Here is a 19871-nt window from a genome sequence, read left to right on the forward strand (position 1 = left end):
GCTGAGCTCGACCTTCAGCCTCACTTTTTACCTCAATTTTTGGTTTGCCTACCAAATCTCTTCTTCAGCTTAGCCTTTGGCCTTTGACCTCGCATGAAAGCTCACCTCACTGGGTAACTTCGGATTTTTAGGCCTTTTTTAACACGCTTTCACAAATTTTTCACAAAAAATTTCGCGCTCGCTGCGCTCGCGATTTTTATTGCTTTTCCGATTTACCCTGTACTTACATGCTAGTTTGACTGGTTAATGAATAATCATTTAAACACATGTAAAATCTTTATTATTCGGTTAATTTTAATCATGTGGCTCATATGGTCGGACAATCGCTGTTCAGCCTCGCAAAATATTTAACTACTTATTGAGAAAAAAGAGCTCTCCCCACACTGGACGCAAGGAGGAATCGGCAAAAACTAATATAAAAAACCTTTATGTCCACGCAAGAGCGAAAAAAACATTCGGCATGTTCGGATCGGCTCAACCGACACCTGAAGGTTGAAATTAGAACCGCAAACTTACTTGCCTGTACTGAACAACTGAACTTATGTATGCAGAATTAACTGTACGGGGGCCCCGAGCATTGCACTGCCTAGGGGCCCCGACATGCTTAATCCGGCCCTGCTTACATATCTTCGCTTTTTTCCCCAATGTGTAATGTTTTTATATCCACCTTTCTTCGCGTGTTTGTACAATCAGCAGCAGAAGTAGCTAAACGGGCGAGGTGTTCAAAACGATCTGAACAGAGAGTAACAGGCCATTTCTAACATTCATAATATCTGACATTAGAATGACATGATGTCACCATAGGCACAGAGCACAGACAACATATACATATACTCGGAGTGACATCTCTTGAATTTTTGTGGAACTAAGAGAGACTTGTATGGGTTGGAGCCTCTATCCATATTTACTTTATGCCATATTAGGCTTCATAGGCAGGGTCCCCAGACAGGTCGCCAAGTACAGTCAGCAGCAATAGTTGCTAAGCGGGCCAGGTGTTCAAAATTATCATGACGCGACTTTATTGTTAAGAGAATAAGAGCGTGTCAAGGTAATTTTGAACACCTTGCCCGCTTACCAACTTCTGCTGCTGACTGTATGAAAAAAGTGTTGTTTTAGGTACGAGTAAAAGTAAATATTACTCCTTTTCTATAACAGATATGTGATAAATCTGTTAAGTATTGTACGCAGGTGAAACATTTTTTTTAAATCTATGTATAACCCATTATGCTTTTTGTTCATGTGAAGAATTACTTCAGGAAACGACTCGTATCGTTCGGTGGTGTAAGTCCTTAACTACAGGTTCAATCGTCTAACGGCGCCTTTCCAGCGCCGAAGCGAAGATAGGCAGAGCGATACTATGTACCTCAATGTACCTATAGCTGCCTAAGGGGATATTCATAAATTACGTCATTTTAAATTGGGGGGGGGGGGGGACTGGACATCGGATGATAGTAGCGTGACGTAGGAGGAAACGGGGTCATTCGAAGCATGATTTTTTGGATGATTTTAGGGGGGGGGGGGTCAAAAATCGATGACGTAATTTATGAACAGCCCCTACACATGATCTGATTTAATTTGTCCATTTTAGACAGTCTTGACACTTGGTATGGTAATGATTCAAGAGTAAAGTTTATGTATAATTTGTTAACCCGTGCGAAGCCGGGGCGGGTCGCTAGTATGAAATAATCCAGATTATTTTAAGAATGTTTACTGCAGCATTTTTCTTAATTAGAAATCTTTAAATAGGCCTCAAAAATCTGTATAATATTAACATCTATTTATTTAGGTTCATTTGCCGATGCCTCTGGTTTGCTCTATTTAGTATTCCGTACAAAACTTTATTCACGGTCTTGCAGATCGGTTAAAAATGTGTTTTTTTTTTTCAATTTCAGATACTAAAATGATACCTACTCGTAGTTCTATTGACCATTCTATCTAGTACAGGCAAATAATTTAATTTCAATACCATTTCATACCTTGTCACAGTGAAAACTAATACGAAACTAATGTGAAGGGACCTCATACTATTGTTATTGTTACTGTGACAAGGTACGAAATGATACTGAAATTTAATTCCTTAACCGTACTCTTGAATGACAGCGGTAGGACATACGTAAAAGCTGAAAGTAAATAAAAACGTAGGTTTAAAACATATCTTAAAATGTAAGTTAGCCATTTCATCATTGTAGAAACACGACCGTTATGAAAAAAAAATAATTATAATTTTTCAAACATAGACAGAGAGAGTCATACTATCTTTGTCTTACACTAGTACTAGCACCCAAAAGAAAAGGACGAGTGGGTCAAACGGAAAACTGTGTTCACGTCTTTCCTGTAGACATACGCAAGAGTTAAGGGCTTTAAAGGTTAATTTTCTTATTTAACCCTTATCCACGTGAAAAGGTCCTCCTTTTATTTAGAGAACTATGATAAAATCATTACTTACATGCCCACAAGCTGTTAACTATTGCCCATAGGAAAGAAAACTAGTGTGTTAGCGCTAACTGTATATTTTTCTCTCCTGTGGGCAATAATTAACAGCTTGTGGGCATGTAAGTAACGATTTTATCATAGTTCTCTAAATAAAAGGAGGACCTTTTCACGTGGATAAGGGTTAAATAAGAAAATTAACCTTTATAGCCCTTAACTCTTGTGTATGTCTACAGGAAAGACGTGAACACAGTTTTCTGTTTGACCGGAGTATAGTTTTTTTTTGTTCTTATTTACTGACAAATTGGTTTGACCAACTATATTATCAATCGATGCGATTTTTCCGGGGTCGTATCTCGTCGCATAATAATTGATTGTCCTAAGGTAATGTTACGCATAAAACTCTTTACGCATAATTTTTCTCCAGCTGAAACAGAAAGTATTTTCGAAAATATTTTGCATAGGTTGTGTAGAACAGGGTAGGTTAGGTTAGGTTTCTTTTATAATTTTTCAGAAATGTTTATAGTTTCAGCACTTTCAGCGCAATAACAATTATGCGAAATGAGTTTTATGCGTAACATTACATTAGGACAATTATTACTTGTGCGACCCAATATGGACCCGATTTTTCTCAATCCGCCTCGGCGGTGGACAGCCGCCGTAACGCTGACCTACCCCGAACAGACGCGAGAAACCAGACAGTCTTGACACTTGACGCATTATTTATTCATTCACGCGACACATCACTGGTACTGGTCCAGAGCATTTTGACAGTGTGAGTTGAGATTAAACTGGAAATTATTTAAGTTATATTTAGCAATCCAGCGCCCAAACGCTGCCTGCGTTACGGTAGTACTATTAGTTATTCCGTGCCTGCATGATGGGCACCCTTCCAAGGGCTCAAAATTGTGATAGGCATTTTTAATTTTAGCTTTAGTTATTTTAATTGTTGTCAGTTTTAGTTTTACAGAGTGTACCCATTTAAGCTAAGTCACAAAAACTAAAACTTTAAAAGAAGAAAGGAAACTGAAATTTGGCCTACAAATAAGTGCAAGATTATTTACGTTATTAATTAATTAATTTATTGCATTTAATTTAAAATTTGATTCAGGCAACAAGGCCCATATTCGAAGAATATCGAAGCTCGAACTCCCTTAGCTAAAAAACCGGTCAAGTGCGAGTCAGACTCGCGTTCCAGGGGTTCCGTACATTAAGTCCGACTCACGCTTGACTGCCCATTTTTAATAGGTTTTCCTCTCATCTATGGGTAAAGAACTATTGTGTATTTATTTCGAAACTTTAGGCGCAGTAGTTTCGGAGATAAAGGAGGGGGGGGGGGGGGGTCGGACAGACAGACGCACGAGTGATCCTATAAGGGTTCCTTTTTTTCATTTTTAGGTACAGAACCCTAAAAAGATAGGTCTAGATATTTTAGGACCGTTTATTTCTCCTATTAAGATCGAAAGAGCTCATGATTCTAAGTAAAAATAACATAAGAATTGTCAAATCTAAAAATAAACTAGTGTTAAATGGTGTACATCTCAAAGGCTCAAGACACCTCGGGTGCCTCCTCAATCGATACCGCCCGAAGTGCGCCGACTGTGTCCGAACGCTGCCGAGGCGCCCCATTTCCTATACTAATTACTTTGGAGCGATTAACTTTTTAAACGTTCCGCGTATGTTTATAACGGAAGTGGAGATTTTAAAGGCGACTCTAATGTGTTTTCTAAGTGTCCAAACTCAGTTAACAATATTGTAATTCATTTAAAAATAAGGGTTGGCAAAACTATCTGCAATTTCCTCGCTCAACCAATAAGCGTTGCAATTCAGCGAGGAAATGCTGCCAGTATCTTTGGTACTCTGCCCCAGGGGCTCTCTTTAGATGTAGATTTTTAGTTTTGCTTTTTTAAATAGTAGTTTTAGTTTTGTGGGTAGTTTTAATTTTATTTAGGTTACTTCATACTTATGTTGTTGTTCAATAAAGATTTGCCCATCTGCAGTAGTCTGTAAGGTATTTGTAATATGGGCCTTGTTGCCTGATTTAAATTTCTAAATAAATAAATAAAGTCCCCCGCCGCGTCTGACTGTAGGTATGAATATATTATGTTCGCGATAAACTCGAAAACTGCTGAACGGATTTTCAAGCTGTTTTCACCTATCAATTGAGTGATTATTGAGGAAGGTTTGCGTGTAGGTATAATTTGTTAAGGTTTTTTGTAAACCGTGCGAAGCCGGGGCTGCATGGTCGCTAGTATTAAAATAATAATCATAATCATAATCTTTATTGTTTGTGAGAAATGGGTTACATTGCCGGCATAATGTATACCTAATAACCTATAATAACCTACTACAATAGGTATATAACAGAGATGTATAATTACCTAAGTCTCTATGGTTATTTATAATATTTTATACACCTAAATTAGCGGTCGGCAACCTGCGGCCCGCGGGCCGCATGCGGCCCGTGAACCTGTCACTTGCGGCCCGCGAGCCTCCCTGGCTATTTTGTATGTAATATTGACAAACGACAATGTCTGATAAAGTCATAAATATTAACAAAGTGCGGCCCGCGTCAACTTCGTTAACTACTATGTGGCCCTTGGCTGCTAAAAGGTTGCCGACCGCTGACCTAAATAAACTGCATAATAATACATTCATAAAAACTAATGAAACGAAAGTGGAGATTTTGAAGGCGACTCTAGAATGTGTTTTCTAAGTGTCCAATCTCAGTTAACAATATTGTAATTCATTTAAAAATAAGGGTTGGCAAAACTATCTGCAACTTCCTCGCTCAACGAATAAGTAAGCGTTGCAATTCAGCGAGGAAATGCTGCCAGTATCTTTGGTACTATGCCCCAGGGGCCCTCTTTAGATATAGATTTTTAGTTTTCCTTTTTTAAGTAGTAGTTTTAGTTTTGTAGGTAGTTTTAATTTTATTTAGGTTATTTTATTATTACTTTATGTTGTTTTATTATGTTGTTGTTCAATAAAAGTTATACAGGAATGAAACGAAGTAATAATAGTTATAGGCCGCCCGTATTATAATAATAGCTAAAAAAAAGTCTCTATGGTAAATCTAACTCCATGTCCAAAATACAATAACTACAACAACCACAAAATTAAAGCTAACATATTATAAGTTGCAATCTGTCCTTGGAGTCTTGCAATCCAATTTATATTATCTAATTCATACTCGTATCTTAAGACTAGATCTATAGAATTACCAAAATCCCCTGTATTATACAAGAGATTTTAATGCTTATTGCTAGGCGTTTAGAGCCTAGAATACCTTGAACGTTCTCGTGAAATTATGTTATTAGATGTGTCATAGATTACAACCAAAAATTAAACAGACGCCGCATTATGAACACCCGGTCATCAGAGGAAAACTTTAACTTGTAAAACGCTACTATCATATTATTTGTCCGGCCATTCTCCTCTACAGGTCGCGTTTTTCAACCAATTTTCGTGGAGTTTTGTAAGCTGGCTTTTAATGGTAGTAAGTAAGTATACTACCTATAGTTTTAATTTGCTAATTTATTCAAAATGGCGGAGTCAAGGTGATCAGCGATCGCGAGGCCTACACAGCTCGCAGTCACATGAGTACTCGCAGTCGTAAACGTGGATTCAATAGACAAGCGGTCGCGCTCTCACAGAAAATTATATAGTACCTGGGCGCCTATGATCACCGCAATCTTACTTGCTACATCTAATAGGCAAGTAATCTGTTAGATGCATACATTTGTACGTAATTATTCATAGAATACTTAACTTTTCTAAGCGATCCCCGAGCGCCACTTGAACTAAGTAAATTGCGTCTGTTAAATTTAATGAGACAATGCACATACGTTTATGTGAATAATGGTCTGTGTTAACGCTGCTTACTGTTAACCGTGTGTGTCGGATCTATTTTCTAAGCTCTGTGTTCATATTTCATATAACTTTATTCAACAACAGATAAATTACAATCTACAATTAAAAATAAACTAAGTATAGTAACGGCACCAGTCATGGGACATTTAAGAGGAAATTTGGAGTATTTGTGATATTTCTCTGATACATGTAAAAGTACTACCGCTTAGCTTGTTAAAAGATGAATGTCCTATTCTTCATTCATGTTTAAGGCGTGTTGTATCAAAGATACCGCAATTAGTTTCCACATAATTAATAAATTAAAAGTATGTTTTTTTTCTCCAGTCATGGACAGCAAAGCTCCAGTAATGGAACCCCGGTAATGGACGTGGATCCAGTAATGGGCAATAATGAACATACCCTATCAGTATAAGATATTGGAATAGGGAATAAGTTTTTGGCAAAAAAACTAATTATTAGTCATTTTTGGTATAAGCTTTTATGTAAGAATGTATTTTTCTTTCGACAGCCAACATTAGCCAACAAGAGACAATTCTAACAAACCCAAACACAATTAGGTTGCGTTTATCACAGAATTCCTATGGCCACCTCCTGTCTCCATCATGAGTTCTGGTCCATGTTATCATAATATTGCATTGTCATCCGATTTGCACACGTATTGAAAATTTCAACTCAATCGGAAATCCGAAAGTGGCTCAAATGCCATTTCCAAGATTTGAACCACACTAACTAACATACGAGTACAAACTAACGGGGCAAGTTAAATAAAATTTTGTAAAAACGATATTATTTTATTCGAAGTCCGAGGAGACCTCCTGACATAGTTCGTAACTACATTATACTTCTGTATTGTTTAAACATGAAATTACGCCATGGCAAGCACTATTATGTAAATTGTCCCATCATAGGAGGTATGCAGTTTTACAGCTCCTATAATGGGATGGGGCAAAATACCCCTATTTTTTATACATCTCTAGAGTCACAACATAGTGTGTTGTATACCTTATCTACTGGTAAATGCAATTAACAAAACACATTCTAGTTTACACCAAGTAATAATTAATTACAATTTAATATATTAAGTCAACTCTCTTAGCGAAGTTGTTAAGAATTCTTACTGGTTATTTTTTCCAGTGACACGACAATCTTTGGGTTGGCGCCAATTTCTTAAAAAGTAACCGAAGTTAATAAAAAGTCAAACTTAAATAGCTCTATAACTCTTATTTATGGTAAAATATAGCCAGTGTTTATAAACTGCTTTTACATACTTATTTTGGAGGATTTGTGGTTTTATGTCCCATTACTGGTTCCACGTCCATTATAGGGTCTATCACTATAAAACTATTTTGCGCAGATACTAAAGTTAAAGTTCAGAACATCAAAACTACAAGAAAAGAGCGTAGGTACGGATATACATTCCATTACTGACCGCAGAGCTGCACTACTGGTCCTGAACGCGTCGCTGTTACTGTCAATTTCCATAGTAAAATTAACAGTAGTGCAGCTGCGGTTGGAAATGGACTATCACCTTAATACAACGCTGCCTGGGGCCCGTTTGTCAAAAGCTGGTAACTTGTAATACAAGCGGATGTCACTTTTTGCCAGCTTTTGTTAGAAAGGGACTTCTACTCGTATAACAAGTTACAAGCTTCTGAGAAACGGCCCCCTGCTCGTCTGCCTTTTACCTACTTACATCATTAAAAAAAATTAATTGGCCAATTCACTTTTTTCCCAATTTTGCTCCAGTAATGTTCTTTGACAAATTGTAATTTTAGTGAAACAAGGATAAGTAGGTATAGGCTCCGCCTTCGACATTGCGTAGAAGTTGTCAAAAACTTTAAACACCATTTTCTCCCCATTTTCATTTTATAAGAACAGACAAGTGTAAAAATATGGGTGCATACAACTTACTCAAAAATATGCCCTCTAGTTCTTCATTCGCTGACATAAAAGTTATGGTACATATTTTTGAGTATGATGAGTGTGCCCATATTTTTACACTTGACTGTACCACAGATGCTCTCCTAGTGAAACTACTAAGTTTTAATTGTCTCCAAGGTCATTTATTCTCAAACACGGTTATGTTTTGCTAATTTTAGGTATTGTAATTGTCTGCCATGAATAGGTACCTACATGTATTTCTGTCTTTATTTCTAAACCTTGTAAATAAACTTCTGACGGCGCGTCATATTTTATTCACATTAAACAACCCCGATAAAAATACTTTCCATTTTAATCTCCCTGATTCGATTATGTCGTGTTGGGTTGGGCTGCAAATTGAAACATGGCGTCACGCTGCGAGCAACTAATGCATACTATTAGGGGGGGTGGGGGTAGAAGGGGTAAGTCATAATTTGTGACACAAATAGATCATGAATAGGATAAAAAGAGATAGCATTGTTTTTCTATACAAGTAGATATTTTGATTTTAATATAGGTACCTACACCTAAGTGTCAATGAATTGTGTACAATCTTATCACTGTACATGCGTTTCGGAATCTAAGTAGTTGCGCGTACATGTCGTACATGAGCGTTTTCCAAAAAAAGTGTACATTTCATTCATGTCTTCAAAATATTGACTTCTTGGGCTCATTTTACTCAGAATCATTTGTACATTCACGCCTCATACATAAAAAAATGTGTCCAAAAATTTCCTTTCCTGATCGTCACATTCTTGTATGAAATATTTTTTTTATTTGTATGAACGTGACGCACTGGAAAAAAAATTTTTCATACAAAATTTTGGGACACATTTTTTCATGTACGAGGCGTGAATGTACAAATGATTCTGAGTAAAATGAGCCCAAGAAGTCAATATTTTGAAGACATGAATGACATGTACACTTTTTTTGGAAAACGCTCACATGATAGACGTGATTATAATCCGTATTAGAGTCGCACGTTCTTCACGTCTTGTCGAACAGCAACTCTAACGGCGGAAACAAGATAATTAACGATATAAAACTACTATAGGGGCAGGAGAAGGGTTAGACGCATTTTAGAGCTCTGAGAAGGAGGGTCAACATTAACTATGTACTTTTACTTGTAATATATCTACATCCTTAACGCAAGTGTTGCTTACTGTACCGCTCACCACCAGGCCACCTGAACATAATAGTGTACCGGCTAACTGGCTGCTACAAATTGAATCATTTCAAACTAGGACTCGAAGTGGTCGCCATGGCCGAAATCGGCCGGAAGGATCATTATTTTATGAACTTTGTAAAAGAACAACCAACTGCAAGAGTACCAAAAAGTTTTTTCAGGGATTTTTCGCTTAATATCGTTCGCTTAAAGTCACATTCACTCATTCATTCATTCAATACTGTTTTTGTTAGTAGAGGCACAAACAGTCACACTCTTAAGTCACTTAACTGTCCATCAGTGGACCTTATGCATTTTGTAAAAAGCTTTACAAACTGTCAGTTAGCAGTGTGGGCAATGGTACCTACTCTTTGTAGCTGTGTGTAAAGCTGCATATCCACTAGAGGCAGCCTCGAATCGAGCGGCTGCCTCGCTCCGAGGTCGCGCAAGTGGAGACGCTGCCTAAAACTTAGGCTCACGGTTGAGGCAGCGTCTTAACTCTTAACTTAATAATATACCTCAACTCTCCTGGCAATTCCTAGGTAGGTATACCTACTTGGCTTTTATAATACCACTAGCGACCCGCCCCGGCTTTGCACGGGTTAACAAATTATACATAAACCTTCCTCTTGAATCACTCTATCTATTAAAAAAACCGCATCAAAATCCGTTGCGTAGTTTAAAGATCTAAGCATACATAGGCACAGACAGCGGGAAGCGAATTTGTTATCACTACATAGTATAAAACAAAGTCGCTTCCCGCTGTCTGTCTGTCTGTCTGTATGCTCAGATCTTTAAAACTACGCAACGGATTTTGATGCGGTTTTTTTAATAGATAGAGTGATTCAAGAGGAAGGTTTATGTATAATTTGTTAACCCGTGCGAAGCCGGGGCGGGTCGCTAGTATACTATGTAGTGATGTTGACTGCCCTTAACTGCATAGGTACATGTTATTATTTCCATTATGCTGCATTAAAACTTTGGCATAAACCCTTTTAAACTCTCAATAATTAAACGCTTTTAGTACAGGGTGTTTAAAAAGGTCCAGCAACAAAGGGGGGGGCCCAATTGGTTTAGTAATTAAGGTCCCTACTTTTATATTAGGAATAGGGTTGCCAGATGGTCGGGATTTGGCGGGAGTCTCCCGATTTATAGCATGTTGCATGATTTATGCATTCCCGACAAAGTGGAAAGTGTCCCGAAAAACAGCTTCACGTTATAAAACAATAATTTCAAGTTCCGAACTGTCGTCGAGCGAGCGAGCGACCCGCGTCGAGCCCGTCAGCACGCGCGTCCCGGCGCGCGTGGCGAGATTGGTCAGAGCAGCTGACGAAGTGCCAATAGTGTAAAATATCGTTGTTTTTAATACAATTCCTTAATTTGAATGATTTTTTTCCCGACTTAAGTCCCAAAATCCCGAAAAATTTATATTTTTTCCCGATAATAGCGTCTTTCGATCTGGCAACCCTAATTAGGAACCAGAAACAACGTGATTTGAAACACAGATGGGTTCATCCAAAAATCAAGTGACACTTTTTAGGGAGTAGGAGTCAAAAATTAAGGGTCCCCGGCAAACGTTTGCTCTGAAAATTTGTACATACCTACAATAGGATAAGGTATATCTATGTCTGTAATTAGTTTATGTAACTTCAGATACTTATCAAAGTTAAAAAAATACTATTGGCAACAGTATGATGATAAAAAAAAGCTTATTACTTAGTAGTAGGTACCTATTACACGTCTATAAATCCAAAGTAATATAGTTATACCGAATCTCCCACCCACATATGTATATCCTATAATAATCATAACCCTTTTACTTTGCCGTAGTAGAGTAATAAATAAAAAACCGGCCAAGTGCGAGTCGGACTCGCGCACGGAGGGTTCCGCACCATCAACAAAAAATAGAGCAAAATAAGCGAAAAAACGGTCACCCATCCAAGTACTGACCCCGCCCGACGTTGCTTAACTTCGGTCAAAAATCACGTTTGTTGTATGGGAGCCCCACTTAAATCTTTATTTTATTCTGTTTTTAGTACTTATTTGTTGTTATAGCGGCAACAGAAATACATCATCTGTGAAAATTTCAACTGTCTAGCTATCACGGTTCGTGAGATACGGACGGACGGACGGACAGCGGAGTCTTAGTAATAGGGTCCCGTTTTTACCCTTTGGGTACGGAACCCTAAAAAACATGCCCAATTTGTATCCTAATCCGTCACCCCTCACAATTAGGTTACATTCACTGTCATCGCTTCGCAAATATCCATACGAATCATACTATTCATACAAACCATGCAAACATAAACCGTATACAGTTGGACGTAAGATCTATAATATAAGATAGGACAGAAGGCTTTATTTTAAAGCAATTTGGACCTTAAGACTGGGAATTTAAGTAGAAAATTAATCTGGACATTATAGGCTGTAGAATAGAGATAGGTACCTGTTTCTTTTGAACAAGTTCAATATTCAACTCATTCAACATCGAGAATCTTCCTCCTAAAAGGTACAATCAAAGAATAATTGGTATCTGGGATAAAACACAGCTTAAGACGAAACCGGTTTTCCATGCAAACGTATTCCCCATTTTCCTCCCTGGATATTATTGAAAATATGTTTACACAATTGATGTGAGGTGCAGGGGGCAATTTAGGCTGCGGAGTAATTTAAACTAATCCATCCCATACCTTCTATAGGTACCTACTTCATGCGACGCTAAACGTCACAGTTTTACATTGTTAACTATAGAGTCGCACACAACACATCTTTTTCGCTATATGTCCATATACTCGTATCACTCTAGTTAATATAACGTGGAAGATATTTCGATAAGTTTAAATTACTCCACAGTCTAAATTGCCCGCTGCACCTTTGCCCCCTGCACCTTATTTTAATCATAGTTATGCCCGACCGGATTTTTTTCGATATTTTTAATAATTATAAGTGTTAGGAGAGCGAGGGTGCAGCCTCATTTGGGACGCGACGTGCGTAAGCACATTTGCCCCTTCCCATTTCAGCTACACGGTACACGGTGCACAAAGCTGGAGCTGCTGCCGAAAACGCCGCCAAACTGAAACGGGTTAAATACTCAAATCTGGAGCCGACCTTCGATTTTGTACCAGTAGCCATAGAAACCAGCGGGCCTTGGTGTGCTGATGCTAAAAAATTTATAAGAAAGTTAGGTCAACGCCTACGAGAGAAAAGCGGCGACCCCAGGTCCGGCGCATTTTTAATCCAGCGTATTTCGCTAGCGGTGCAAAGAGGAAACGCCAGCAGCGTGCTAGGTACATTTAGCCGGGTACCTATGGCCTAATAGCATACAATACCCTTAATTTTTATATTTACCTAGTTATAAGTTTGTAAATTTCTGTACCTAATAAATGAATTTATTATAGAGTTAGGAGTGAAAAACTTCATAGCGAAAGCTTTCATACAAATTTTTAAAGCCCCTAACTCTGAATAATAGTGTAAAAATCGAAAAAGATCTACCGTTCGGGTTCGGGCATAGCTTTGATTAAAATACATACAACAAATAGTGTAAAAATATTTTCCATAATGTCAATATCCAGAGAGGAAAATGAGGACTATATCTACGTTTGTATGGAAAATCGATCGTCCCCTATCCTCTTAAAACTCGCGTAGGTACCCGATTTATATTGATAAATTGACGAAGGGTCGCGGCTTTCAACAAATTTAATTACGCCTTTTAAAAACTGGCAGGATTCGCACAGCTGGCTTTTATGAATAATAACTAGACTATTATCATACTTGAGTGGGCTGTGAGAAGAATTTGAAATGTTTTAGAGGGCGGAGTTATACCCGTTTTGAGGTCAGCGTTTCAAATATTGACAACCAAAAGTAAAGACGCCAACATTTTTGCTTTTTAAGGCCTGAGTGGACGCTCGAAGCGGAGCGTTCGGCGAGGCGTGCAGCGTGGCGTCGGGCTCACGCGTGATGTGAGCAGCGTGCACTAAGGCCGCTCCTATACGTTTGCATTTGTTTAACATGCAGGCCGCAGGCAACAACAGGTGGTCTTAGATATTGCTAAAAAGCGATCTCCTTCAGACAACTTTTGGTTCGCGGGTAAATTAAGTACCTTACTTCCTTAACTTGGCGGAGATGAATGAAAATAAAACCTCATAAAAATTTTAATCTTATTTACTAGCCCCCGTGCAGCGTAGATATGAACATGATGGAGTCATTCTGCTGTATTTGGTAGTTGAGTTCGCCATACAACTCCCAGTCTGCGTCGTTGATCAGAACTAGGATACCGGGCCGGACTGAATCATCCTGTAAGTAAACAAATACAATACATATAAATACCTTTTTTCTCCTTGCACCAATTTTACATGTCTCTGTTTGGCCCGATAGTTGACTGGTAGAGAATGCCATTAGGCATTAAGTCCGCCATTTGTACATTATTTTTGTGTTTTGTGCAATAAAGTTTAAATAAATAAATACAACACAATACTAACTCATAATTGCATGATAGTGCGATGTAACTAGACTTTAGCGCCATCTACTATAGACATTCTTTGTTGCAAGTGGTTTTACAACACTGTTTTTGACAGCATATATAGTTTCTAAGCTTTTAATTTGGCAAGAACAAATTAAGTGACAGAATATGGCACTGATTACAAAATATTATTATGGTGTTTTCTATGTATTTATATACAAGTATCCACAACACGAGCCTTATTGAATACGTATTGAGTTTGATGTGGGGTTCAGTCAATTAGTGTACTCTTATACCTTTAAGCGAGCAATTCTTGTTTATTTATATATATTTTTTGGGGATCTTAGAAACGGTTCTAACGATTTCGATGAGATTTGCTATAATGGGGGTTTTTGGGGGCCAAAAATCGATCTACCTAGGTTTTATCTCTGGGAAAACGCCGAAAAAGGCACATTAGTTTTTATTGTGTTTTCCAAGCAAAGCTGTCTCCCAGATATTAAAGAGTAATGACCTACATTAGGTTGTTGTTGTTGTTTGTCCTAGGGCACCCCGGAGGTGCATAGGGCCTCCACAAGAGGCTCCTCTGCCACGCCTTCCTGTCTTGAGCAACCGTCTTGGCCTCGTTCCAGCTCAGTCCTTCGGCTACATGAGGTAATATTGATTTATTATATACTAACCTGTAGAAACAACTCTGGCCTTTCCCTTAACAGATTATCCTTCAGCCACACCAGCAGCTCTTTTATCGTCCATGTGTCATGCTCACAGTCCGGGAAGTACTTCTTAACCGCCGGCAATTCTATCTCCCGCTTCTTTATTTTGTCAAACAGTAACTCGGCACCTCCTCCGAATTCTAGCTTTATTTTTAAATCTGCCATTTTGTTAATCTGAAACAATAAAGAAAGATATAGATTTTATATTATTATGTATTGCTAAACAATAAAGTAGCAAGTTAGGAGACTAATTAATACGTCTTATTAATTACTTCGGAATCCTAAATACTAAATCGTACAGGATTAACCGTGTTTACGAAAAAGTGCTTCGAAATGCCTAACGCTACGTTATGGTTAATGGTTCACTGTTTTCCGGGTACAATAACAAATAAACTTATTTGTCTAGAAACCAATACACTAGTGGTAAATGGAATTGTGTTTTAAACTAAATTTCTTAAAAATTGTCAGTCTTGTCACCATCGTCTCGATATCGATATGACCATATGACTCATTTTTAAGCGCAGAAGTTTACTATTTATATGGTTAGTGATTATCGCCATTATCCACCACGTAAATGACTATATTAGGAACTCACCTTAGCTTTATTAAATAATTATTTAATATATTTGAATCTTGGAAATTAAATAAAAACTTGGAATTGGATTTGTTTGCTACGTACGCTAATTTTTAAGGTTATGTTGTTGTTTTCTTTCATCTGTCAGAACTGACAAAATAAATGTTTGCGAATGTAGCAACCGTAGCAACATTTTTTAAATTAGTATTTAAAAAAAGACAAATATCATATTAAAAGTAGAAGTAAAACTTTCTTCTATTATTTTAGCTTGAATAAAAAAGTACAACTTCCACAATTTCTAAAGTCCGTCAACCAAATCTTGTCAGTAGTAAAAGGCGGCAAATTTGAAAAATCGCGGGTTAGCAACACTGTGTTCGAATAATTCCAAAATGCGTGTCATCTGTGTTTTATCTGTGGAATGTGGATCGTGAATGACAGCCGTCACCTTATTTGTTTTCATCAGGGGCAGGAAACTTAAACCTTATGTATGGAAATCAGCGCTGTATCCGCAGTAGCATCATGTCACTGCAATATTTCCTCACCTGATGCTTCCAAATGAATCAAACAGATGGCGCCACCGCGGAAAAACATGTGTTTAAAAAACTCGCATCCAACCCATAATTATTAAAAAGAAAAAAAAAATTGTCTTTGCATTTTTGACACAAATTCCGTTTCAAGTATAAAACGTTTAAAATTTTCTGTAATTTAAGTACCTCACATTTTTTATATCGTTTATATTAGTTTTAATATCATTTTATTTATATGAACATAATATAATCGTTTTTATTAACAACAACTAACTAAATAGATTCGCCAAGTGCCCTACGTGAAAGGAAACGTTAAAACAAAAAAACATAGTAACCGTCAAACTATAAAAGTCAAACAGAAAACTTAAATTTTCTGAAATTATATATTAATAATTTAATTTAATCACTATAAATTGATGAAAATGTGTGCGCCTGGGAGAAAAAAACGATACTGCCTTATCGGCTGTGCGAATCAAAACAAAATTACTCCAAAACGCGTCAATTCTTCGTGGCATGTGCTATAGCTAGTCAAATTTACGTCCAAGTGTGGTCTAAGTTTTAATAGTGGATTTGTTATATTTCGAACTAATTTACTATAAGTGGTAGCCGTAGAAAATATATTTTTTATGGTTTGTTATGCATGTAAGTAATGAAAAATAAATGCCATTTTTATACATCCGTGTTTTTACTTTTGCGACTAAAGTATTCTTTGGTGTGAACATTTATAAAATACTAAATAAATAGGTTGTAGTAAATCGTCACTGCATGAATAGGTAATTAGGTATTACATAATATATTAGCGCTTTTTCCTTGACCGTGTACAGTGTACTACAATGAGGTGTATTCATTTTTCACGTGATTGCTTTGCAATAAGGTGAAAGAATGGAAACCTCAAATTTGTAGTTCACTGTAAACGGTCAAGGAAAAAGGCGCCATAGTTTTATTAGTATGCATGTGTGCACTGTGCACGCACACATACGTAAAGGTTAGTTTGGTCAAATTCCGCTTGGAGCGTTTGTGTAGACGTTTTTTGACATTTATCGCGAGTTGGCTCTCTTTTACTATATATAGTTATTATACTCTTTGGTTTTCATTTGGTTTTCAATCTGAATCGTTTCTGTTTCAAGAGATATTTCTGCTGTCACCATTAAATACCAATATATTAAATAAGAATAAGCAAAGCTAAGGGGCCTACAATGTACAATCATGCTCGTTGATGGTAAACATTACTAAAAATTGAGGTTATGACAAGTACATACTGGAAGAACTCTTTCGAACTTTTAAGATTATGTTCAGTTTTTTTGTTTTAGGGTTAAAAGGCATAAATAAAATTAAAACGTATGCCTAAATCTATCCAACAAGACCATAAATTGTGTCCTGGAAACCGTCCATAGGCCCACATGTCTAATATTTTCAGCAATCAGTTGTGACTATTTACAAAGATGCAATAGAATACTACAGAGTATTATCACAGACTACATATATACAGACGCTGCTATCCCATACATTCAAATGTGACCGCCTAAAAGCGCACCATTACCAGATGGCGTCACTGAAAAAGCACTGTTGCCTATCATGGATACAAGATGGCGCTGTGTCACATCCAAATCATAGAATTCCTAACGACATCTATACGTCTTCATTGAAAGTTAGTAGACATATGTCGTTGCCAACGATTAGAAGTAATCAACAGATGTCGCTTTATAGCGTATTGAATAAATCATGAATCTAGTTTAAAACTGGATCAAGCATGAGGGGTGGAAGGAAATGACCGAACAGGATAGTCTTATGTATCTTTCAGTATGAGTAAAGAGAGTTCGGGCACTTAAGGAGTACAGGGAGGGAAGGGAGAGGCAGGGTACAGAGAAATAGCGTAGCCAAACGGTATAACCATAAAGTAATTTCGGAAAACGATACTGTGGTGATGATAATATTTATATATTATAAGAATGCTACATAAGTCTTGCCGAAACTATTTAAACCGGCTGAAAATAAATACCTGTCATAATAATTTTGCGCATGCTACCATTGGTGCATGGCAAAAGGATTAGACATTACTACTGGCGTAAGTCCGTCTATATGCCACCATGCCACTGGTACTTGAGCGTTTCTTTATATTTTTTTAATCCAATTGCTCAAAAAGTTTAGTTTTTGTAGCTGCAAATCGTGCGTAAAGTTTGATTTTTTTACACTAGTGCTAAAAAGTAATCTGATTGATACATTTTAAATAAATGAGTATTATGCGAGACCCGCTTATAAATGACCCACCTGAACAACGCGCGATTGGGCATAAAGGAGTATTATTCGAGACCCAATAGTATTACTTGAACAGCGCGCGACAGAATGAAGCTGACGTTCGTACAATACACTTTATACACTTAATATAAATGTAATTAATTAGATATATATCAATATAATGAAATAACAAAAGATTCATGTTTTTTTACATATAGCTGGTCAACCAAATCTTGTCAGTAAAATAAAGGCGCGAAATTCAAATTTTCTATGGGACGATATCCTTTCGCGCCTACATTTTTCAAATTTGCCGCCTTTTTCTACTGTCAAGATCTGGTTGACCATGTATAATTATATGTTCTGAAAATTAATTTTATTAATTTTAATAATACAATTTCTCTTCAATTGGCATAATGCTGACAACAGTGACAACAGAATCCACATTGAAAAAAATGGCAATTAAAAGTAAAACTTTTTTTATTCCCTTCCCGCCTTTTTTATTCAACATTTAAAGTGATTTATGTTTGTAAGTAATTGCCAAGAAAGCATAAGTTATTAAATAAAAATGAGTGATTCAGACGATTTTGGAGTTAATTTAACGCCACCAGATATCAAAGCAAAGGCATCCGTTGTAAGTGACAGGGCTATAACCGCGAAAATCGAATTTTGCAAATTGCGGGCATTTTTCTCTGTCACTCTAATTACGCCTGCATTGGAGTAAAAGAGAAAGATCCCCGCAATTTGCGAATTTCGGTTTTGGCGGTAGCCCCTCAGTATATTTCCGGAAAAATCGAAAGCTCGGTACTCGTGCAAAATGACATACTTCTCGCACTTATATCGAAAACTACTATTTTTTGCCATTTTTTATATTGTGATCTTTTTTGCCACTTTTGTGTTATTTGTACTCAAATTCACGAGCTCTTTCGATCCTAATGAGATAAAATACCTCAATTCATGCTCAATTCACTCTTATCGTGCCTTCTAAAAATTTACGATACAAGTTGCATTGCAATAACTATAAAAAAGTAACTGATTTGACTAGTACGAAAATACCCTATTGTAACAATACGATGCGACGTTGTCGAGTTAAACTGGACTCGCTTCGCAGTAACTCATAGCAGTTTGGCAACGTCGCGTCGTGCTTTTATTTTTAAGCAACAGATTTGTACATGATTTGTACCATCTTAGTACCTATACATACAAAGATATGTTTTCATAACGTTCCTTTTCAACTTCTCCCATGGCAAAACCCGTACCTATCAAACCTGAAATTATTATACAAAAGCATTTAATGTTTGTTTTAATAAACTTTTTCTGTTATAATTAGAATAAATATATCTAATTTTGCGTATATTGACCAGGCAGGTGTTTGTATCACTAATTATGTGACCTATAAGTATAGACAGACAACAGCGTGCACAGAAACGTCAAAAACGGCATCAAGTAATGATTATTGCTATTTTAAAATTAGTCCCCTACTTCAGGGTAATGTTATACGCCTGTTCCTTAAAAAAGCTGAGGGCCTACCGCGAACCACGTTCGACGTGTTGCCTCCCTGTCACACTTACGTACGAATTTACAAGTGCGACAGAGAGGCAACACGTCGAACGTGGTTCGCGGTAGGCCCTCAGAAATGGACACTGAGGCATAATTATCATTATTTTGGAATTTAAGTACTATATAATATTATTTGTAGTCTTTTGGAATATCATATTTTATTTGAACTAATAATATTGTATAATAATAAATCATAAAAGCTCTATTTAGGGACAAGAAAGAACTTTCAACGGCAACACTAAAAATAAACTGTCAAATAGTCAAGTCGCCACAAAGCGGCACCGCGTTTGTTGGTTGCCTTTGCTTTGTTTCTGTTTATACAAACTTATTAATTTCATATTATAGCTTCATTTGAACTATAGTACAAGTACGTGAATAGAATACCTAGACGTGTCTTGCTTGGTGCAGTTGCGTAGGTATG

General features: G+C 37.0%; 1 protein-coding gene across 1 annotated transcript; it reads right to left on the minus strand.

Moving 5' to 3' along the window:
• Positions 1-13533: 13533 nt before the first annotated feature.
• Positions 13534-15230, minus strand: LOC134660181 (ubiquitin-related modifier 1 homolog). Its single transcript, XM_063515906.1, has 3 exons — positions 15153-15230; positions 14525-14731; positions 13534-13681 (listed from the first exon to the last, which is right to left on the minus strand). Exons 2-3 carry the CDS (start codon positions 14720-14722, stop codon positions 13553-13555), a joined length of 327 nt encoding a protein of 108 aa, XP_063371976.1. The 5' UTR covers positions 14723-14731; positions 15153-15230; the 3' UTR covers positions 13534-13552.
• Positions 15231-19871: the final 4641 nt, after the last annotated feature.

Source organism: Cydia amplana, chromosome 26 (assembly GCF_948474715.1).
Source record: "Cydia amplana chromosome 26, ilCydAmpl1.1, whole genome shotgun sequence".
Taxonomy (NCBI): domain Eukaryota; kingdom Metazoa; phylum Arthropoda; class Insecta; order Lepidoptera; family Tortricidae; genus Cydia; species Cydia amplana.